A 24492-nucleotide genomic window follows, 5' to 3' on the forward strand; every position below is an offset into this window, starting at 1 on the left:
GCATAAGTAGGGGCATATGGAAGAGTGTCCAGTATTGCGTTAATCTACTCATTGATTATTTCAGGTCCTAGTCACATTAGCAGGGTAGGGTCAAGTTTAGATGATGATCATTTTAAATGGAATGTCCTTCAGGAAAGGCCTTTAATGTCTGATCGGCAAGGTTCCCACACCCTGCATCCCCTGTCAATGAGCTGTTCTGCAGTACCTCTGGTGCCGGAAGGATGTCAGACCCCTCCGATCAGATATTGATGACCTATCCTGAGGATAGGCCATCAATAGTAAAATCCTGCACAACCATTGTCCCAAACATTGTCCATTCTCCTCATACTCAACTGGAGAGCAGGATGAACATGGGCTGACCCTCTCCATAGACTTCAATGAGAGTACTGGAAATAGTTGAATCATACTTACCAACATTTTGGTTGGAAAAGTCAGATGTTTTAAGCCCCGCCCCATTGACAATTTCCAAACATGTCAATAACACCCACTTCTGGGTAAGGTTATACATGACCCACCCATTTTGAGGGACAGGAAAGGGCAAATTTGCCAGGATTGTCTCTGAAAACTCTGGCCAATTCAGGACTATCAGCAACTATGAACGTGTTTGGCGAGTTGGGGCCCCCGTTCACCGAACAAGTGTTGCATCCACAAACATCAGGCATCCTGTGGATATGCCATAAATGTTGAAATGGAAACATCTCCTTTTAAGAGAGCCTGCCACTAGGAAATTCACTGGTAAGCAAGAAACAATGTCGTGTAGGGTTAGCTGAACGTCATGATACCTTTAACTTAACAATCTGTTGCTAAGTGGACCAAGTGTAGACCAAAGCCACTCTTGCTCCTATGCAGGAACCTGACTCTATGACTCATGAACGAGAGGGAAGGGCCAGCAGAAGAAGCAGAAGAAGCAAAGTTGCACAGACTCACTTGGGCCCACCCTCCGTGCACTTAACTGCTCATTTGCATATGCATTAAAAGTACGGCTCGCTAAGTAAAAGGTACCATTACATTCAGCTCAGCTAGCCCTACAAGGCATTGTGCCTGGTTTAACAGGGAACTTCCCGGTGATAGACCCCCTTTAAAGGGTTTGTTCCATAAACTATTTTTTACTCTAAAGTGTATTTTCACCGATTGCTCTAGCTCCTACTCCTCCTTTTTTTCTTTTTTCAAATTTACCTCATTTGCCGTTTTCTCTTATCCCCCATGCTTGGATCCTACTTCCTGGTTTGTCATGTGTCTGCTGTCCAATCAGGACTTAGGTCAGTGAGATTTGTCCTAATACCAGCAGATCATGTGACATGTGCCACACACCTTCTTCTTACCAAGGAGGCCTCCTATATCCTACAGTACAAGGCTCTAAGCAATGGTACGGTACGATGGGGGGCTTTGAACTTTTAAAAACGGCAATTTTGATAAACAGTGGTACTTAGTACTAATACATTTGTATTAGTGGCACAACCCCTTTAACTGCCCCACTGCATTATGGGAGCGGTTTATTCTTCACAGCTCCATTATGGTGGTTTTAAGGGGTTATAAATCTTGTTGTGTTTAGGTTCTCACTGAGGGCTAATGAATTTATTTGCGCATTCTTCGGGATCTATTTCCTCTCTTGATTCGGGCTATTCATGGAGGATTGTTAGGAAACGTGGCGCTCACTCGTGTTTATACAGCAAATAAAGAGGTGGAACCGGTCACAATGGGATCCATCTATTTACCCATCGACTCCTCACATTTTATTGAACCCACGAAACATGGAGAAAACGAAGTCCCACGCTCTTCCCCATCCCCCTGCTGTGGGGTCGATTATTCATTACTGCAAAGCCATAGAGCAGGCATCCTCAAACTGCGGCCCTCCAGCTGTTGTAAAACTACAACTCCCACAATGCCCTGCTGTAGGCTGATACCTGTAGGCTGTTCGGACATGCTGGGAGTTGTAGTTTTGCAACAGCTGGAGGGCCGCAGTTTGAGGATGCCTGCCATAGAGTTTCACATATATTTTATCATGGGTCAAATACAACATGTCCATCAAGTTGAGGGGAACTTACGGTTGATTCCAAACTTCGAATGTCTTCCACACTTATTAAGTACAATCAGCATGATGAGAAGGAACAGGCAGGCAAAGACAGCCAAGCCTACAGCCACAGAGACCTAAGGATGAAAACACAGAGCACATCAAACCTCTTGGCTTCACATCCTGTAATATACTACAGAGCTGCACTCACTATTCTGCTAGTGGAGTCACTGTGTACATACATTACTTATCCTGTACTGATCCCCAGTTCAGCCTGTATTATACTCCAGAGCTGCACTCACTATTCTGCTGGTGCAGTCACTGTGTACATACATTACTTATCCTGTACTGATCCTGAGTTACATCCTGTATTATACTCCAGAGCTGCACTCACTATTCTGCTGGTGCAGTCACTGTGTACATACATTACTTATCCTGTACTGATCCTGAGTTACATCCTGTATTATACTCCAGAGCTGCACTCACTATTCTGCTGGTGGAGTCACTGTGTGCATACATTACATTACTTATCCTGTACTGATCCTGAGTTACATCCTGTATTATACTCCAGAGCTGCACTCACTGTTCTGCTGGTGGAGTCACTGTGTACATACATTACTTATCCTGTACTAATCCTGAGTTACATCCTGTATTATACTCCAGAGCTGCACTCACTATTCTGCTGGTGCAGTCACTGTGTACATACATTACTTATCCTGTACTGATCCTGAGTTACATCCTGTATTATACTCCAGAGCTGCACTCACTATTCTGCTGGTGCAGTCACTGTGTACATACATTACTTATCATGTACTGATCCTGAGTTACATCCTGTATTATACTCCAGAGCTGCACTCACTATTCTGCTGGTGGAGTCACTGTGTACATACATTACTTATCCTGTACTGATCCTGAGTTACATCCTGTATTATATTCCAGAGCTGCACTCACTGTTCTGCTGGTGGAGTCACTGTGTACATACATTACTTATCCTGTACTGATCCTGAGTTACATCCTGTATTATACTCCAGAGCTGCACTCACTATTCTGCTGGTGCAGTCACTGTGTACATACATTACTTATCCTGTACTGATCCTGAGTTACATCCTGTATTATACTCCAGAGCTGCACTCACTATTCTGCTGGTGCAGTCACTGTGTACATACATTACTTATCCTGTACTGATCCTGAGTTACATCCTGTATTATACTCCAGAGCTGCACTCACTATTCTGCTGGTCCAGTCACTGTGTACATACATTATTTCATTACTACAACAAGTTTGAAGTCAGAAAAACCCCTAACAAGGAAGTAGCTATAGGGTAACTAAAGTCAAATTCAGTCCTTGGCATCACAGGGGGCCCAAAGACCCTTCTGCCACATAATAAGATATTAGTATTAAAAATGTCACGTGGTAGGTGGGGCACTGAGTCAAATCATGCATTGGACCCAGGAGCTTCACATGGACCTACTGTAGAGTGCTCAGAATATCAATCAGCTGAGGCACTAGACAGTTTTGGGAGACTTCAACTCTGATGTCAGTAGAATTACGAGTGCTGCTCTGAAGTATAACTCAGTACAGTATAAGTGCTGTAATATATTTAGTATTTTTTATTTAAATGGTAAAATGTTGTCCAGTGGTGGGCATGTACACTATGCTTCAAGGCACACCTACCAACCTGAAACATGTCAGCAAGTAGGGTAAACTAAAAGAGCAGCGCCGTCGCTCCAGATAAACTGTCTGCACTCATGTTATAAATGTGTGTTTCCAGGGACCAGGGTTTGACCTCTCTCCCCACCACACATCAGCTCTTAGGATGTTTTATAAAATTTACTATGCAGCTAGAATCAGCCGTATTTATTACTTAGTGGTTTTTGCTTTAGCCTCATTTTTAAATTTTTTTTAAATTACCAGCAAATTAACGCACTGTCAAAGGAGCATCAATTATGTCTTAAATTACCTCTGGCCGTGTAATTACACTGCGGTGTTAGAGTCTTGTGGTTCTAGGTGCCGGTACCTCGAGGGTTTGTGTGTATGTGCAGCAGCATCTACAAACTCACCCCAAATGTGTTGTCGTCCACCGTCTCCACTGGGTTCACGTACGTGCTATTGCCTCCGCCTGTTGTACGGAAATTGTTATAACTCTGTTAGTAAAATTCAATTAATTGGACGTGAAATTAATACATTTTTCGTTATAAATATTAGATAGCTTGCATTGATCCTGAATGACATCCTATTTTATACTCCAGAGCTGCAGTCACTATTCTGCTGGTGCAGTCACTGTGTACATACATTACTTATCCTGTACTGATCCTGAGTTACATCCTGTATTATACTCCAGAGCTGCACTCACTATTCTGCTGGTGCAGTCACTGTGTACATACATTACATTACATTACTTATCCTGTACTGATCCTGAGTTACATCCTGTATTATACTCCAGAGCTGCACTCACTATTCTGCTGGTGCAGTCACTGTGTACATACATTACATTGCATTACTTATCCTGTACTGATCCTGAGTTACATCCTGTATTATACTCCAGAGCTGCACTCACTATTCTGCTGGTGGAGTCACTGTGTACATACATTACTCATCCTGTACTGATCCTGAGTTACATCCTGTAATATACTCCAGAGCTGCACTCACTATTCTGCTAGTGCAGTCACTGTGTACATACATTACTTATCCTGTACTGATCCTGAGTTACATCCTGTATTATACTCCAGAGCTGCACTCACTATTCTGCTGGTGCAGTCACTGTGTACATACATTACTTATCCTGTACTGATCCTGAGTTACATCCTGTATTATGCTCCAGAGCTGCACTCACTATTCTGCTGGTGCAGTCACTGTGTACATACATTACTTATCCTGTACTGATCCTGAGTTACATCCTGTATTATACTCCAGAGCTGCACTCACTATTCTGCTGGAGCAGTCACTGTGTACATACATTACTTATCCTGTACTGATCCTGAGTTACATCCTGTATTATACTCCAGAGCTGCACTCACTATTCTGCTAGTGGAGTCACTGTGTACATACATTACTTATCCTGTACTGATCCTGAGTTACATCCTGTATTATACTCCAGAGCTAAAATCACTATTCTGCTGGTGGAGTCACTGTGTACATACATTGCTTATCCTGTACTGATCCTGAGTTACATCCTGTATTATGCTCCAGAGCTAAAATCACTATTCTGCTGGTGGAGTCACTGTGTACATACATTGCTTATCCTGTACTGATCCTGAGTTACATCCTGTATTATACTCCAGAGCTGTACTCACTATTCTGCTAGTGCAGTCACTGTGTACATAACATTACTTATCCTGTACTGATCCTGCGTTACATCCTGTATTATACTCCAGAGCTGCACTCACTATTCTGCTGTTGCAGTCACTGTGTATTTACATTACCTATCCTGTACTGATCCTGAGTTACATCCTGTATTATACTCCAGAGCTGCACTCACTATTCTGCAGAATCAGAATCAGTACAACATAAGCAGAATAGTGTATTTACCAAGTGAATCCACAGTTTATGTAGATTCTACAATGAAAATGGAAGAAATGTTGTAAATTTTCTCGTTGAAAAGTTTAGCAATTTTCTTTTTTGTCTGTGTGTCTCCATGGTTTCAGACTACAAATAAGCACAATGTAGTCTGATCCTGCAGTCGTGTGTTACTCCTCTCCCTCTGTTTGTTCTGCTACAGACTTTAGTAATCAGTCAGGTCTAGGGCCAGACACTGCAGCACCAGACACATCATCCCTGTAGCTTCAGGCTCCATCTTGTCGTAGTCCAGCTAGCCTCTAGGCAGGACTGATTTATCAGTTAGATTATGTTATTGCATTTACCAAGGTAAGGGAAAGAGCTAATCGGTTTAACTGCATAAAATGCGCATAAGACGTCTTATCATAGTAGCTGAAATCGGACATGGCAGTATCTGTTCAATACTGACCTGAGTATAAGGCAGGGGCCTATCCTGTCCTTGGCCTTAAAGGGCTCCTAATATTGATGCTTAATGGGGTTGTCCAGGGGACTACTTTTTAAGTAAAGGACCAGAATGTGTTAAAACTAAGAAAAAGTATTACTCACCTCACTGATCCCCTCTGCTCTCTACTTTCTAGTCCCAGACATGCAAGAAATGGCTGGGAAACCATGTTCAACCAATCACTGGCCACAGCAGAGATCCGCCTCAGTCAGTGATAGGCTGAACTGAGTGATAGGCTGGACAGGCATTTTCATCGGGGACCAGGAAGTAGAGAGCAGTGGACAACCCTTAGAGTTGTCTACCAAGGGTTATCTTCTTTTATGCGGCACTGCCCTTGATGGTGACCTGATCTCCTACGGTATGGCTGTGGACACAAGTTAGATGATACCTCTCCTATTATAGGGGTTTTCCAGGTTAAGAATGTTGATGGCCTATCCTCAAGGTAGAGTATCAATATTGGATCATGGGGAACCGACTCTCGGTCAGTCTCTGCCGATCAGGAGTTTGAAGTGGGCTCTTCATTCTTTTCATTGGTCCGTTTACATAGTAGTGGTGGTGCAGAATATTTCTGCTTTGTCCCATTTAAGTGAACGAGATGAAGCTGCAATATCCTGTACCTTGGCTACTAAGTAGAGGTAAAGAGGACACAGCACACAACACACAATCAGCTGATTGCACCCATCTTGGGACCCAACACCCAGACTACATGCACTGGTAGGCCCTCTAGCTGAATCCTTGAATATTAGAAATTTACCATATCTAAGTATAGTCAACCAATTTGGACATCTAGCAGAATGACTTACCAGATGGAGACAGCGACACTGCAAAAGAAAAAAGGCATAAAATTACTAAAAACTAAAAACTAAACTTAAAGTGGATAGTAAAGTAGTGTTACATATTATAAAAATTTACAATTCAAGGTACTCCTCAAAAACAATCAACATCTACTGTACCACTCCTATGGTGTGTGACCATCCTTGAGTGGTCAGCTCTTCAGCTAAGGAACAAGAACCTCCACCATTCACACTTTTACGACGAGTCTAACTAACTGACACAGCTCAAGAACCCTTTAATTACTATCCCCTCTCACTGCTCACCTGGAATGGGCTCTTCCGGGTCAAATTTAAATGGATTATCCATAAAGATACTGTAGACACTCTTGCTGTCCTCCCCGAGCCGGTTCCTCACCAGTAGCGTGTAATTGCCATTATTGACATGCGTTGGGTTATTAAAGTACAAGCAGCCATGGATTAGGGTCCCGTTTTCTCTGTACTCAAGCAGCCTTGTGTATATGTAGGTGTTCATGAATAGGGTCTCTCCATTTAACTGCCAGCTGACCTCCGGGGCAGGGTTCCCATCTATTGTATAAGGGATGCAGGAGTGATGTTGATGAATCACCTCGCCCAAGTCAATAATTACTGCAGAAACTGGTAAAGAAAGAGAATGGTCAAGGGAAGCAATATACACTGCTCAAAAAAATAAAGGGAACACAAAAATAACACATACTAGATCTGAGTTAATTAAATATTCTTCTGAAATACTTTGTTATTTACATAGTTGAATGTGCTGACAACAAAATCACACAAAAATAAAAAAATGGAAATCAAATTTTTGAACCCATGGAGGTCTGGATTTGGAGTCACACTCAAAATTAAAGTGGAAAAACACACTACAGGCTGATCCAACTTTGATGTAATGTCCTTAAAACAAGTCAAAATGAGGCTCAGTAGTGTGTGTGGCCTCCACGTGCCTGTATGACCTCCCTACAACGCCTGTGCATGCTCCTGATGAGGTGGTGGACGGTCTCCTGAGGGATCTCCTCCCAGACCTGGACTAAAGCATCTGCCAACTCCTGGACAGTCTGTGGTGCAATGTGACGTTGGTGGATAGAGCGAGACATAATGTCCCAGATGTGCTCAATTGGATTCAGGTCTGGGGAACGGGCGGGCCAGTCCATAGCATCAATGCCTTCGTCTTGCAGGAACTGCTGACACACTCCAGCCACATGAGGTCTAGCATTGTCTTGCATTAGGAGGAACCCAGGGCCAACCGCACCAGCATATGGTCTCACAAGGGGTCTGAGAATCTCATCTCGGTACCTAATGGCAGTCAGGCTACCTCTGGCGAGCACATGGAGGGCTGTGCGGCCCTCCAAAGAAATGCCACCCCACACCATTACTGACCCAATGCCAAACCGGTCATGCTGGAGGATGTTGCAGGCAGCAGAACGTTCTCCACGGCGTCTCCAGACTCTGTCACGTCTGTCACATGTGCTCAGTGTGAACCTGCTTTCATCTGTGAAGAGCACAGGGCGCCAGTGGCGAATTTGCCAATCTTGGTGTTCTCTGGCAAATGCCAAACGTCCTGCACGGTGTTGGGCTGTAAGCACAACCCTCACCTGTGGACGTCGGGCCCTCATATCACCCTCATGGAGTCTGTTTCTGACTGTTTGAGCAGACACATGCACATTTGTGGCCTGCTGGAGGTCATTTTGCAGGGCTCTGGCAGTGCTCCTCCTGTTCCTCCTTGCACAAAGGCGGAGGTAGCGGTCCTGCTGCTGGGTTGTTGCCCTCCTACGGCCTCCTCCACGTCTCCTGATGTACTGGCCTGTCTCCTGGTAGCGCCTCCATGCTCTGGACACTACGCTGACAGACACAGCAAACCTTCTTGCCACAGCTCGCATTGATGTGCCATCCTGGATAAGCTGCACTACCTGAGCCACTTGTGTGGGTTGTAGACTCCGTCTCATGCTACCACTAGAGTGAAAGCACCGCCAGCATTCAAAAGTGACCAAAACATCAGCCAGGAAGCATAGGAACTGAGAAGTGGTCTGTGATCACCACCTGCAGAACCACTCCTTTATTGGAGGTGTCTTGCTAATTGCCTGTAATTTCCACCTGTTGTCTATCCCATTTGCACAACAGCATGTGAAATTGATTGTCACTCAGTGTTGCTTCCTAAGTGGACAATTTGATTTCACAGAAGTGTGATTGACTTGGAGTTACATTGTGTTGTTTAAGTGTTCCCTTTATTTTTTTGAGCAGTGTATATATATATAAACATCTGCCACTCAGCCGCCTCTAAACTCCTATCGCTGTCTTCCTCCTTTGGCCTCTCACAGTGGTCTTCCGCTCCCACCCACAGAGATGGTCACACTCTGGATCTGATCTTTACCCACCTCTGCTCCCTATCTAACCTTTCTAATTCGCCTCTCCCCCTATCTGACCACAACCTACTCACCTTCTCTTCACTGGTCTCTTCTTCTGCTCCCCTGGTTCACACACTAGCACCCCCTGCAGGAACCTTAAACATCTTAACTTTCGCTTGCTTTCTGACTCTTTCTGGCACTCTCTACCATTTGTTCCCTCCAAGACCCACATATTGCCACCATCCTATATAACACCACAATAAGTACAGCTCTGGACATTGTTGCCCCCCCACACACAATAAAACCTGAAAAATCAACAGACAACCCTGGCACACCAACCGAACCAAAAAACTCAGACAAGCTTCCAGGGCCTCTGAGCGGCGATGGAAGAAATCCCATTCTAAGGATCACTTCACCACATACAAGCAATCCCTCTTCATTTTTAAATCCTCACTCGCTGATGCAAAACAGGCGACTTCTCATCTCATATCTTCCCTGTCCCACAGCCCTTAACAACTTTTTAACACTTTTAACTCCCTTGTCCGTCCCCCAGCCACCCTCTCCTCTCATCTCAGCTGAGGACTTTGCCACATACTTCAAACAAAAGATAGTCAACATCAGAGAAAACTTCAGTACACAGTCCCCACAGACCCTCTACTCAACTGCTCGGTCCTCTTCTCCCAAAACCCGTTTCTCCACCATTAAAGAAGAAAAACTCTCCACTCTACTCTCCAGATCACATCTCACCACCTGTGCACTTGACACAATTTCATCCCACCTCATCCCTAACCTCACCACAGTGTTTATCCCAGCCATACCTCACCACTTCAACCTATCACTAACCTCGGGTGTCTTCTCCTCTGGTATTAAACGTGCTACCATTACACCCATCCTCAAAAAGCCTTCACTTGACCCATCTTCTTTGACCAGTTATTGCCCCATATCACTTCTTCCATATGCCTCAAAGCTACTTGAGCAACATGTCAGTTCTGAACTGTCCTCTCATCTCTCCTCCTGCTCCCACTTGGACCGGCTATAATCTGGCTTCTGACCCCACCACTCAACTGAGACTGCCCTCACCAATGACCTACTAATAGCCAAAACCAAAAAAACATTACTCTATCCTCCTTTTCCTTGACCTGTCCTCTGCCTTTGACACTGTCAACCACTCTCTTCTGTTACAAACTTTCTCATCTCTTGGCATCACTGACCTGGCCCTCTCCTGGATCACATCATACCTCACAGACCGGACATTTAGAGTCCCATGGCTTTCAGTATCACTTTTATGCTGACGACACACAAATCTACCTCTCTGGTCCATACATCACCACCTTACTATCCAGAATCCCACAATGCCCATCTTCCATATCCTCCTTCTTCTCCTCTCGCTTTCTAAAACTTAACATGGATAAAACAGAATTCATCATCTTTCCCCCATCTTGCTCAACCCCCCCAACAGACCTATCTATCACGATCAATGGCTGCACACTCTCCCCGGCCAACCATGTCCGCTGCCTTGGAGTGACCTTGGATTCTGCCCTCCCCTTCCGACCACACATCCAAGCCCTTTCCACCACCTGCCACCTCCAACTCAAAAACATCTCCTGCATCCTTGCTTTCCTCAACTTTGAGTCTGCAAAAATGCTTGTAAATGCCGTCATCATCTCCTGCCTAGACTACTGCAACATTCTCCTCTGTGGCCTTCCATCTAGCACTCTCGCACCCCTCCAATCTATCCTCAATTCTGCTGCCCGACTAATCCACCTCTCACCCTGTTACTGCTCTGCCTCTCCCCTCTGCCAATCCCTTCACTGGCTCCCCATTGCCCAGCGAATTCAGTTCAAAATATTAACAAATACATACAAGGCTGTCCACAACCTGTCCCCTCCCTACATCTCTGAGCTACTTTCCCGATACATCCCCACACACAATCTCCGATCCTCACAAGACCTCCTTCTCTCCTCTTATCACCTCTTCCCACAATTGCATCCAAGATTTCTCCCGTGCATCCCCCACACTCTGGAACTCACTACCCCAACATTTTAGACTCTCCCCTACAGTGGAATCCTTCAAATAAACCTAAAAACCCACCTCTTCAGACAAGCCTACAACCAGTAACCCTGCTGCCTCTACACCGCCATGACCAACTTTACCCTCTCCTACTGTGTCCTTCTCCGATACCATGTACATTGTAAACCCTCACAGGCAGGGCCGTCTCTCCTTCTATACCAGTTTCTAACTCGTCTTGTTCATGCTTCGTGCAATTGTCTGTATTATGTATGTATACCCCTTTTCATATGTACAGTGCTATGGAATGAATGACGCTTTAATAATAATTAATAATAATAATAATAATATTATAGCAAACTCAAAAAATCCACCCAGTGAACCTCCAAAATACAAACTGGAGAACACAAACAAGTAACTGAAATAGAGATGTCCTAGACCATGGGCTACCATGTGAAATTGATGTTTGGCTTTTTGGGCTGAGCATCAAAAATGCCCCAGGAGGTAATTTTTAACTACATAATGTTGGCATCCACACGTTGTAACAGAGGGATGGAAATTGTCCTTCTCCATAACTGTAGCAGCTAAATACTTTTGCGGCAGTAGATCTACTAAAACCATGTGTAGCTCTAAATGGATGAGAGTCTTGGGCAAGAGATGTACAATCCTGAAAGGGTCAATTAGAGAGTTGCGTTAGAGTTAAATCACTTGTTTGGAATATTTCCTACAACAATTCCATTAGGTTTTGTGTGGGTATTGGTTCTCTGAATTAATCAGAAGGTTTTTCCAGTGAGTAAGATTTTCTTCCCATAAATCAGTTGGAGAGGTGTCTGCCAGGAATAGATACTTTCTTCCATCGTGTCGTTCCCCAGACGTACGTTGTCTAGTGGCTGAAGGTGCCCATACATTTTCAGTAGCTGCTGGCCAAGTGCTCACTCGGCTGACAGCTATACTCCTCAACTCCCCTCGGCTCAACCATGCATACATGTCTTTTTAGTGGGGAGAGGAGAGTGACTCACTGCCAGAAAAGCACCAGTGGAAGCTTATCTCCCAGGGAACAAAGGATTAGGCATGATAAAATTCCACATGAATCCTTTCTTTCCCTGAGATCATAGGAGATGGGAGGCCTTCATACACATAAGAAAGTTATCTGCTCCCACCAAGATCAGCAGGCTTTTCCGACTTTTCTCTGTTTATGGGATCTTATATGGAACCATAAGGTGGTCAACCAACTACAGTAGGACACCTTTGAAAAGGCAAAACAAGTAGAGATCGTCTTCTAGAAATCACATTTTATAGTCACCAACCTTCAGACCAATACCTAATTCTTGGACACTAATGAATTCAAATATCTCCTGACATATAATGATGAAATAAGCCTAGATCATCCATAGCTCTGATTTGTACATCATTATGGCTGTTTCAACAGACTTCAGTTCTGGCCACCCAGTTTGGAGAAATCTTGGGTAGACCAATCTATGAGAAGGCCAAAAGATACACTTTTGATCTTCAGCCAAAACATCTATTGGCTTACAGATTACCTCATTTACTGACATTCAACACCAATTTGCTTTGATATGTTCTCCTCTTTTGTGTATGATCTATTTATCAGTCCACCTTATGGTAAATCGTGGCCCTGATGGCGAGCAGGCCATAGCCTGTGTGGAGTGGCAGAGCAGACCCAGGAGCCGGACCTGCTGGAAAAAAGGCAACAGGAGGCGGGTCTGGGTTGCCTAGCAGGGCAAGCAGGAAAGGGGAGGCTCATGGCTGCCACTGTAGCAATACTCATACAGACAAGTACCCAATACCATTGCATCTCTACAGCCACTTCTGTGTAAGGTTCTAAATACATACAGATCAAAGCTTGAATGTGAACTTACAGTGGACATCTATCTGAACTGACTTTTTGGTGGGACCAGCCATGTTCTCAGCCCAGCAGCTGACATCACGCTTGTTGAATCCGGAAGAGATATTGAAAATATGCAAGAAGATCTCAATATCAGGACCATCAGACTGCTGCGGATGAAAGACATAGACAACATTGCAAAAGAGTGTTGCAATGATGGAGAAACTACAACATGATGTTCACAAGTCTATTGACATTTATAGTACACTTAGATCCCATGGGAAACCATTCCAAGTATGATTTTTTTGTGTTGTCCCCATTTGGACATTCTTAGATAATGATAATGAACTATCAACAGGACAACTGTTGTGACTATCGGGAAACATTTCTGAATTTTTTATCAATTTACTCTGTCAGTGATTACTCTAGCCAGACTCATTTTTTTCATACCTCAATTTCAAATTGAACGTTCAGATCTGGTAAAATCCAGGTAGCCGTTGGTGTAGGCTGACCAGCTACATTACACTGAAGGGTCAGGTTGTCCCCATAAAGAACTGTCAGATTTTGCTCTGCAATGAAGACATCTGGACGATCTACAAGAAGAAAACTAAACTAAAACTAAGCAATCATAGGTTTCATCTACCTATCAGTTGTCAATAAACACACCATCTCATTTGTGGACACGTGAGATGCCTACCACAGTTCGAGATGTTGTCGTCTTCTATAAAAATCTCCACCCCATATTTCCAGCAGCTTAAGGATTGGTTTCCAAGATCAGCCCAACCTTCTTCTCTACGAAACTGAATCCACCGCACTTCACAGGAGCACTGGAATGGGTTCTCAGTCAGGACTCTAGCAGAGGAACAATGAGGTTAAAGAAGGCCATAAATTATGGTTAAATTCCCTTTCTTGGTTCTCATAATGGTTCAAACATAACAAGACTTCTTCATGTCCGATTCCTAATAGGTACAAGTTCTCCTTGTGGAGCGGCAGACAGTAGGCAACCTACCTAACAATAGTATACAAAACTCTCTGTACTAATGGGGAGCAAAAATTCTGAAACCATGCTGTCTACAGATGAGTGTCTGTGGTTTGGCTGATCACCCAAGTCATGTTTCATGACACTTTAAGGGGTTAATTGACTTGCAGGGTAGTCACCTATAGATGGCACTAGAGGTACAGCATTATTTCTTCTAGAGGAGAGCTATCCTGTATTCTTCACAAATAATTGCTTATGTCTTCAGAAACAGTTATGCACACACATAGGACTAATTTTCATAGTAAGAAAGAAGTTTGACCTACAACTCCTGTAGAGGTAGACCATGAAATGTCCTCCAAGACAGCGAGACCAAGGAGTTAGAAGATAGGTTGCTGTTGAAAGAAGAAGAAAAAACAGCTTAGACAAGACTCCAAACATATGTGTTCTGGTGTGACAAGACCGAAGACTACAGTTGTCAACATCCGAAGGAAGAGGAAGGTGAAAGGGTGAGGAGTTGGGTTCATTAAGACACATGGCTGCTTGTGTTGGCTCCAAAGCTAGACTATGTCCTCTTGATAGATGGAAGAGTTTCCAGTGTATAAACCCTCCTCCCACAGGAACAAAATAGTCTATACAAGAGTCCTCTTAGCACTTTTAGTAAATGCTTGTATTACCCACTGCAACAATTCTGGATCATCATTTCTTTTGGCTCCGCAATGTGCCATTCGTCTGTTATTCCCACCCAAAAAATTTAGGACTAAATTGAAAAATAGGTGTTTCCCCTTGTCAAATGATGTGTCCTTCCGAACTGTTCGGACAGTATCAAACTATTAGGGAACACACTCCCAAATGTTAACACCCAGTTGACAATTTATTTGTCCCTTTGCAGTAGTTATAACAGAGGAACGCCACATTACTAAGTGAAATTTGTAGCTTTTCCATCTTTCTCGCCTGCTTTCAGCTAAGTAACGACTGATGTAAATGGCTGTAAATAAGCCTGCACGTGCCTCCATTTGGAAAGATTTCCATGCAGCCTTGGGTAGCGAGGGCAGATACATTTCAGCTCTTGTCAGGTCAATGATTGTCCACAGGGGAGTAAATATGAGCGCTCGCTGTCAGTCCCCACACTGAGTCCCCGCTGTACCCAGCTGCTGAGAGATTGTATTCTGCTGTAAGCATTGATTTCAGCAAACAAGACATCTGACTGCAGTCACTTTTCACTGTCACTTATTGCTCTCAGGCCTAAGATGAGGCGTAACACCTGGAAAAACAGCGCCAAGAATATGACAGCAATTATGTAATAATTTTTTTTTTATTATTACATTATTATATTATATTATCATTATTGTTTTATTAATCATTATTTTATTATTAGTACCAGTTTATTATTCCTATTTTTGCAATAATTACTATTATTTTATTTACATGACTAATTAATAGTTACTTTTAAATTGTAATTGTTATTTTATTAGTATGAATTTATAATGATATATTTATTATTCAGATTTTGTGTTAATCATTTGTAATTATTATTATTTTATCATTACCATATTATGTATTCATAAATATAATCACTTATTAATAGTCATTGTTATTATTAATACATATTTTACCTCTATTATTTCTGCATTTAGTGCAATTATAATTTATTTTTACAAGAAATTTTTCTTATTTTTAACTATTTTGTGATTGAATTTTTTGAGTGCTTATTTAAAATCTTTGCTTATTAGTCTTTTTTCAGTTTCCTTTCTCCCTAGTTATTTTTATCTATGAATCTCTTTTAGCATAACCTGTAAAAAAAAAATACTATAAATAAATTTTTGTTTAGTTTATTTTTGAAGAATATTTTACATGAAGCTAAAACCAAATTTGCATTTGCCTGGATGGAAGTGAATTAAATTATAATAAAAGCATGATATTTTTATGTATGTCAATTTAAAATATATTACAGTCCTTGGCTACTTTATGAGCTGTAATTAGATTATAATTTTTAAGAGACAGATTTTTCTCATAGATACGCGGTACAAATAAAAAATAAATTTAAATTTAAATAGATTAAAAAAATATATTTTATGTTGAGATTTTCTTTTTTATGGTTGGCATTGTCAAGAATATGTACTTTTAAAAAAAAAAAATTATGTGTTTAGTGATATGAGACCTGATTTTATGTTGTGTTATGATTATGTCCTTTTTTATAGTAATTTTTCAAGCAAAATCCACATTTGAATTCTTGGGAGGAAGTAAAATAAAGCCATTTTCATACAGTACAGTTACGTGTGGGTTTTTGACATATAAAAAATTGCAAAAACTGCATCTAAACGAGTTTGCCCTTCAAATTTTTGAAGTATCCTTTATTTGACTAAAATATGCAGGATAAAAGTATAAATTTAGATTTTGTATATACCGTAAATGTACAGTGTATTTCCACAGTATAAAATATATATATAAAAAAAGAACAGTATTTATTCCTTTTTTACTGTTATACATAAATTATATGAAAATACAAAAAGCAAAAAAAAAAAAATCACACAAAAAGAGTTGACCTTTGATAATAAGAACCTTTGCATTTGTGCTCTTCGGGATGGGAGCTCCCGTTGATTGATGATAGTAAAATATTGAGATTCCCCTCCTACCATGAATTCGATACCTACAATAACATTTTGCTTGGCAGAAGATCTGCTTCACAGAAGCTCTTTGTTTCAGACGAGGTGGAGAAAGAGATCACACAGAACGTAGCCGGTGGAGATGGCGTTTATGTTCTCATAATAATATTGTATTATACTACTTTACTACAATATTTTATTATACTACCCTATAATTATTTTAGTGGAAGCATGGCCTATGCATGATCTAAAAGCCCTGTTCTGTTTTCATGCATGGAACAGAAGTTCTGCTTCTGGGAAGGGACTGAAAGTCTGGTCAGAGCCTAATTTTGATTTGCATTGTTTGACTCTTCTTCTGTCTCACTCCCAACAGTACCACATATCTAGATCTGCATGAAAACCAGTGCCAAATCCTTGGCTATTCTTGGTGACTACTCTCCTGTGCTACATGTTATGGTATCATATACCTGCTTCTGCTTGACTATGTGACTGACAATCCTCTGGTACTCACCTCCTTGTTATACCCTTCCCAATACTTTTATGTTGGCTCATAACAACCATAGCTCTTATAACTCCAACTTGACTTGATCCTCCTACTGAAAGAATTGTCTCATCAGATACAAGACCCTTAGTAATGGGGCAATCAGTTGATCCCGCTCCCGAAACCTCTACAGCCTATTTTGCCAGCAGAAGACACAACCAGACTAGCATTCACTGCAGGGAACCGTAGTGTTGCCTGGTGGCCATTTTGATGAATGGTCATCCATGTATTGTAGTGATAGCTCGGGTCCACCAGAACAAGAGGGGGCCACCCTCTATGATATCCATCTTCCCTAAAGGGGCATATAGGCAGAGGTTGCTTTTAGACTTCGTAATTTAGAGAGTTTTAACCTTCATCTAAAGTAGACAACCCCTTTAAGAAAGGCTGTTAAATGAAAACTGGCATTATGAATTGGAATTACCGAAGGAAATATGAAGAAATAATGCACTGTGTGTAGTATTAGTAGGAAGATAAGACTTTAGTATGCTCGGGACATGATGTACACTTCAAAACAGAGCTGCTTTGACCCAGGTCCTCTTGTTTAGTGGCCTGTAGCCAAAAACATCACAAACGGGAACTGAAAACCCAAACAAAGCAAGACGATGGATGCACAAGAAGAAGGCAAAAACACAAATAAAAAATAACAACTACAAGATCTAAACATGGATTGTAATCATCCGCAGATGATGGCCCTTTGTAGAATGTCAGGAACCGTCATCTCCTACTTTTTTTATAGGGACAGGACCTTCGGAGAGTTGATATTGGCTTTGTTTGTGATTGTTTATGTTTTTGTCATTTGCAGTTGACATGATAGCTCATAAATGAATGGGGGTAAGGATTTCAAGGCAGTGTTTTATTTGATGTCTTCCCTTGGAATCTTCATTCTAGCGTGAAGCCTTCACTAAACCTTCTCCCTCCATACGCAAGTATGTACATCTTTATTCAAGCCATAAAATTCTTAGCTCAGCCCAAAAAGTCCTCTTTTTGCATGTACTAAGCACCAGTACTCCATCAGGGAACCCACATGTGTAAGGTTTATATTGATCTTCAAAGGGAGTTTCAGTCAACAGAAATGCTCAGGTTGGAGCATAGATGTTATATTTTCTCTTTGGAGGGGCTCTTTTTCACTATCCTTCGCTTTACCAGCTGCCCTGAAGAATGCGGGAAGAGAAGCAACAATAGCTCTAAGTTCATTTCTGGCTCAGAATGCTGGTTGTCACTTAGGTTATGTCGCCTAGGCTTAGCTGAGTCCCATTCAAGTGAATGGGGCTGAGCTGCGATAACAAGCCCAGCCGCTACCCAATGGATGGTGCTGTGCATGATAGGCAAGGATGGGAGGACCCCCATGGATCAGATACTGATGACCTATGCTGAGGCAAGGTCACTAGTATAAAACACTCCGAAAACTCCAGCAGAATAGGGTCCAGTGTTTTGGAGCAGTTGCATTGGGTTAGCAGGCGGAATTGCTTAGCAGAAGAGTCAAGGTCAAGATCATGCCCTAAACCCACCCAATATGACATAAGGCTAGGGATGAGCAAATCAACAAGTCGATATGCATAAAACTTTGTTTCAATACTGTACGGAGTGAGCGCTCCGTAAGGTATTAGAATGTATTGGCTCCGATGAGCCGAAGTTATTACTTCGCATAATAATTTCATAAATTAATTTGTGCTGTAAAAAAAACATTTCCAAAACTCGGGTTCGGTTCCAAGGTACCACTTGTAACCGAACCCGAGTTCGGGAAATGTTTTTTTTACAGTATAAATCAATTTCTGAAGTTATTATGCGAAGTCTCGAGAGACTTTTCAAAGTAATAACTTCAGCCAATACATTCTAATACCATACGGAGCGCTCGCTCCGTACAGTATTGAAAAAAGTTTTATGCGAATTGACTTCAGATGTTTCATCCGAAGTCGATTCGCTCATCCCTAGACAAAACCTATCCTGGTGATTCCACCATCTCCATTGAAATCAATGAACTGTCCAGGTAATGCATGGACATGCCAGGTCTTCCAGAGTGAGTAGACACTCTTTGTAGCCCCTGGCTAATAGAGGAGGGGTACTGAAAATAGGTTATCAAAACGAGACAATTCCTTTATGAACGTAATTACTTGGAACATACCAAATATTAAGGCTATGACCCCATTTAAACCCTAGAATGATGAACAATAGTTTCACCTATACTAGGATGGATCTAGTAAATTCACTGGAGGATAAATATGGTGCCAAGGGATGAAGAATTGCCTACCTATGAAAATCATATTCCCATCAAACTTTAAAAAATAAAGGGCTTTTATTTTATTTAATTGCTTATTCAAATCACCTCATCGGTGAGAAGTCCATTAGTGGTGCAGTTCGTGCCAGCAACACTCTCCTGCAATTAGGAACGCTCCAGGAGAACACTTAATAACTTTGCAGAACAACAAAACAAGTGCTCAATAAGCCACATTATTAATGACAAGGCAAAATCAGCCTAACGAAGCAAAAAATCCTCCGAGACCTCTACAGGAGATCATCAGTGTAGGAAGTCGCATGGAAAACTGGGCACACGGGGGTCTTAAAATGATTTTACTTATGTAGCCTCCAAGTGAATGCACCATATCTACAGTACAACGGAGAGGCCCCTTACCAGCTAAAAAAACTGTCCCTACTGGAAGAGGCTCACTTCCATAGGAGTCTATGCAGCTCCATGTGAGTCTACACAGTCTGTGTACGCCTGGAACAGAGGCAGAACTTCCATTTCCAAAAATAAAAATTTTCGAACCGAGTTAAGGGGTTGTCTGGTAAGCACAGATTGTCCACAAACTGAAAAACATGGCTGCTTGTTTCCAATGGAAGTAAGCTTTAATGGCAGACATAACCCATGGAGAGGTGCAGCACTGTTTCTGGAAGAAAGTAGCCATGTTTTCCTAATCCTGTGCAAGCCATAGGGTTCCAACAGCAGGAACCTTCAGTGATCAGTCCTAATCAGTAGAGGAGCCCATTGCAAGTGTCTGATTTTTCTGCAGTGCCACCACAGGAAAAATGAAGAATTACATGGTTTTCCGTTAAATCTATGGGCTGTTTGGGAAGTGCATTCCAGGTCCTGTAGAATGAGAGGCCTTCTCATTATCCAATCTGGCTACTAGATGAAGGTCATGAGCAAGGAGCACCCCTTTCTATTAGGTCAGAATTTCCTATTTGAAAATTGATTTTCTGAACCAGGCAGCAGCATTTGGATCTCCCACATCATGAATTTAATTCATTATGTATTCATTCTTGGCATTCTAGGAGTCCATAAAAACCTTTCCCCAACAGTGTCTTCTACCTAACATGCATAATAGAAGCAGTTTGTCTTATCATTTTCAGTTTCTACCCCCCTCCTGATTTTCGACTGGCCTCCGTTGTAGACATTCTTTGCTTCCTGCTGTGGAACATGGGTGTAGTTTCAGCATGAAGCTCTAAACATTAGTTCCCAGCATGCAACACAGGAGGAGTGTTCTTCAGGGCGAACCCCTCCCACCAACTTCAGCCTATTAGACTCCATACATGTGCAATGAGCTCTGAAAAATTTAGTCTGCGCATGCGCAAGGGGTGAGTATAGGTTACATCCTTTTCCAGACACGGATAATGTCCTGTACCAAAAAATATTAAATATGATATTCACTTACATGTGAGTCATTCGCGGATTCATGTGAAAAGCGTCTTCAGAAATGTACTTTAAGCCGGTGTTCGAAATGGTCCTGTGAAAAGAAAAGAGAGCATTCTTAAAGGAAAGACCTCAGATTTTCTGTCTAGATTGCTTGCAGCTCAATCCTGTTCACTGTCTCTATGTGGTGAGTAGACTAAAAAATTTGTTCTAGTGCTAGAAGGAGATACTATGACAAAATAAGGGAATTTTTACGGTTGCAACAATTTAAAAGAAGGCTCAACTCTATTCAACCAGGCATACTGCCCAGTAGGGCTGATTTGGCTGATTCGGCTGATACCCGTCTTGTGAAAAACGGTTATAGCGATCCATAGAAAAAGACTTTTATCCTTTATACAAATGTGAGCTTTGGTGCACTGAGGGGGCGTGGTCAGCATGAGGTGCACCGACAGCTTAAGCCCCGCCCCCACCGTGCATTGAAGCACTCATTTACCCAAAGAGTAAGTTAGCCTTTTTATCAGGAACGCTATAACCGATTTTCACAAGACAGGTATCATTTTAATCAGCAGGATCAATCCTGCCAGGTAGCATGCCTGTTTTCATAGGGTTAACCCTTCTGACAGGTGCTCTTAAATAAAAAATGAATGCAAGGAATGTAGACTGGCTGATGATGAAATATGGGCCTTCATCCTCATCCTCTGTGAGGAAACCAGGGATGTTGGAGTGAACTTTGTCTTCACTCTGGCCCTAATTATGCTTGTTTCATTCCACCCTAGGCTCAAGGTCATGTCCCTTCTCCTCACACTTCCTGAACCATTTGTCTTACATTCCCCTTATGGCATCAAGAGACATGATGACAAGAAGAATTAATGTCTCTACAGAGAGCGTAGAGCTGAGTACTCACAGATTTTTCAGCTCTCTGAAGTTCTTCATGTCCATCTGAGTTAGGTTCAACAAGTCCTTCTGGTTTTCGATCACACTGTTGGAGAGGAGACAACTGTCAATCAAGATGTAAGGATTCCCCGAGGAAGAGCTTCTTGAAGCTTCAATGTCTACTTGACAATGTCACTGAAGATACTTAGATTGGGTCATTATATTGTAATGCTTCACTGGGCAAAATCCTTTGCCTCTCAGTGTGACCTCTACAGTCTTATGGACAATTAGAATCATTAGGCAAGAAGATCGTTACAAGGATGCCCTCACAAAATATTCTGCAATCACATTGTGGTCTATTAGAGACTTCCTGGGCCTAATAAAATATGTAGTCATATACAAATGTGGTTAAATGGAATTTTTTTTAATTCATAAAAATTGTATTTTTTATTTTTTTACTATTTTCATCTCTTGACCTTATATCTAGTTTCCTTAAAGTTGTAAAAACATGGCTGCCATACCTGTGCACAGGTTGGTTGTGATATTTTAGTACACTCCATACAATTCAATGGAGTTGAGCTGCAATACCAGACACAACCTGTGGACTGGTGTGGCGCCCTTTCTGTAAGAAAGCAGTCGGAAATCAGTTCTCCTGTCTGTTCTAGTAAATACATGCATTTCCTATAAATCAACATATCGGAAGCTTTTTTTTAGGACTCTGCATTCAAGTGTTCCTCTCTTATTCCTCTTGGAGTGCAATTATTAATTTATTCTTTTATATGGTGCTTCAGATACCAATTGATGTATAGAAATTGTCATCACTCACTGTGACTCTTAAATTTACTTACTGGTATGTGTTTGGAATGTGGGAGGAAAGTCACGCAAACATAGAGAGGACGTAGAAACTCGATGCAGATGTTACCCATGGTCAAATTTGAACCCAGGACTCCAGCATTGAAAGGCCACTGGGTATATGACAAATGGATGATACCTTTGCCCTTTTCAATAGTTCCTACACACGCGACACTATCAGCACTGATTGGCACAGTGGTCAACTATGTTCTAAGAGGAATAACAGATGAATGGCATAACGCAAAGGTCTAAGAAACAACGTTTTCCAGAGTTATTATTTCATAGGGAATACATGTTGCTACACAAACAGAAATTCCAGGAAAGCTTCCCGGTCCTGTCCAGGTCTAAAATTTGACTATGCCCACCTAGGTAGGTGCAACCGTCTTTTAGTTTCCACCATTTGTAACTGCTCATAGGGTACTGTTATCCTGGGCCCCTCCAACCACCTGGAGCCAGGCTTCCAACTTAGCTCATTAGGTTTTCAGCCGCAGGCTAAATGTAAATTGGCCAAGTCAAGATAATAAAATGTTCCAGCCTCTAGAGACTAGTTCCCAGTTGGATTTCCTAGTCTGAGGTAGGTGCAACTATCTTTTAGTTTCCACCATTTGTAACTGCTCATAGGGTACTGTTATCCTGGGCCCCTCCAACCACCTGGAGCCAGGTTTCCAACTTAGCTCACTAGGTTTCCAGCAGCAGGCTACATGTAAATTGGCTAAGTCTAGATAATAAAAAAAATTCACCCTCTAGACTGGTTCCTGGTAAGATTTTCCAGTCTGAGGTAGGTGCGACTATCTTTCAATTTCCACTACTTTTAACTGCTTATCCTGGGCCCCTCCGACCACCTGGAGACAGGCCTCAAACTTAGTTCACTAGGCTAAATATAAATTGGCCAGGTCTAAATAAAAAAAAATCCCAGCTTCTAGAGCAGGGGTCAGCAACCTCCGGCACTCCAGCTGTTGTGAAACTACAACACACAACATGCTCCATTCACTTCAATGAGAGTTCTGAGAACTGCGAAGCAAGTGTTCATGCTAGGAGTTGTAGTTCCATTACAGCTGGAATGCCGCAGGTTGCTGATACCTGCTCTAGAGACTGCTTACCAGTCTGATTTTCCACTCACTGCTCATGGGATTATGTTATCATGGCCTTTCCAACCACCTGGAGTCAGGCCTGCAACTTAGCTCACTAGGCTTCCAACATATGAGCATTGGCCTCAGGTTGGGTCCCCATACATCCGGGCTATAAATCTGGGACTTTGATGTGCAAGAACTATTTCTGAAATGAAGACAGAGCACTGTGTCTTATGACTAGGCCACCCACTTACAAACTCCTCAGTAGTCTTGAGCTCCAGTGAAGACCACCTGAACTTTGGTTCTTCCCTTTGAGAGTTCACAGCTGCAAAATCATTGGCCAGTGGCTCAAACCTAAAATCCTTTGAAGGTTCCCTAGAGGATTCTTGTGCAATGACATTAATAAATAACCAGATTAGGAAGGGAATAATCCTGCTCGGCTGAGGCAGTAGTCTGAAGTCACATCTGGAGGAAGCACAGGTGTAAAGACTAGCCAAAAGGGACAGCCAGTTTTCAGATTAACTCTTCCCATTCTATTTGTGTAGAGTCATCCACCCAAACCTTCCAAAATTCTATTTTTTTAAAATAAATTGAATTCCAATTTTTGCACCCAGTCTATTAATTAGAGTTTGAAATATAGAAGACAGGAAGGGGGAGATGTGGGAGCTTGTTTTCGTTCTCCTCCTCCACCAGCCACGTACATGATTTTTCAAAAATTTTAATCAGGGTTGTAGATAGTATAACTATAAGATCCTGGAAGTTATTACAAATTTCTGTTGAATTTATGATGTCAAATGTTAACATTTTGGCAAGATTATTAGGAAGAAGTATGTAGGACCATGCCTACAATTCCCTAGATGTTAGATGGGTTGTCCTATGACTCCTCTGTATTAGCGTCAGTGGAGGGGAGCTAGCAAAGATTATAGCTTACTCTGGT

The 24492-nt window shown here is 42.0% G+C and overlaps 1 protein-coding gene across 1 annotated transcript in view; it reads right to left on the reverse strand.

Annotated features, from left to right (window-relative positions):
- Nucleotides 1-24492, reverse strand: part of NTRK1 (neurotrophic receptor tyrosine kinase 1) — a 64095-nt gene that overhangs the window by 17946 nt on the left and 21657 nt on the right. The window contains exons 2-11 of the mRNA XM_040411102.1: nt 21665-21739; nt 20783-20854; nt 14312-14380; nt 13707-13861; nt 13460-13602; nt 13044-13179; nt 7106-7435; nt 6812-6829; nt 4072-4130; nt 2046-2148 (exon numbers count right to left, since the gene is read on the reverse strand). Of these exons, the coding sequence (XP_040267036.1) occupies nt 2046-2148; nt 4072-4130; nt 6812-6829; nt 7106-7435; nt 13044-13179; nt 13460-13602; nt 13707-13861; nt 14312-14380; nt 20783-20854; nt 21665-21739 (1160 nt within the window). The remainder of the gene's footprint in view (nt 1-2045; nt 2149-4071; nt 4131-6811; nt 6830-7105; nt 7436-13043; nt 13180-13459; nt 13603-13706; nt 13862-14311; nt 14381-20782; nt 20855-21664; nt 21740-24492) is intronic.

Source organism: Bufo bufo, chromosome 11 (genome assembly GCF_905171765.1).
Source record: "Bufo bufo chromosome 11, aBufBuf1.1, whole genome shotgun sequence".
NCBI lineage: Eukaryota > Metazoa > Chordata > Amphibia > Anura > Bufonidae > Bufo > Bufo bufo.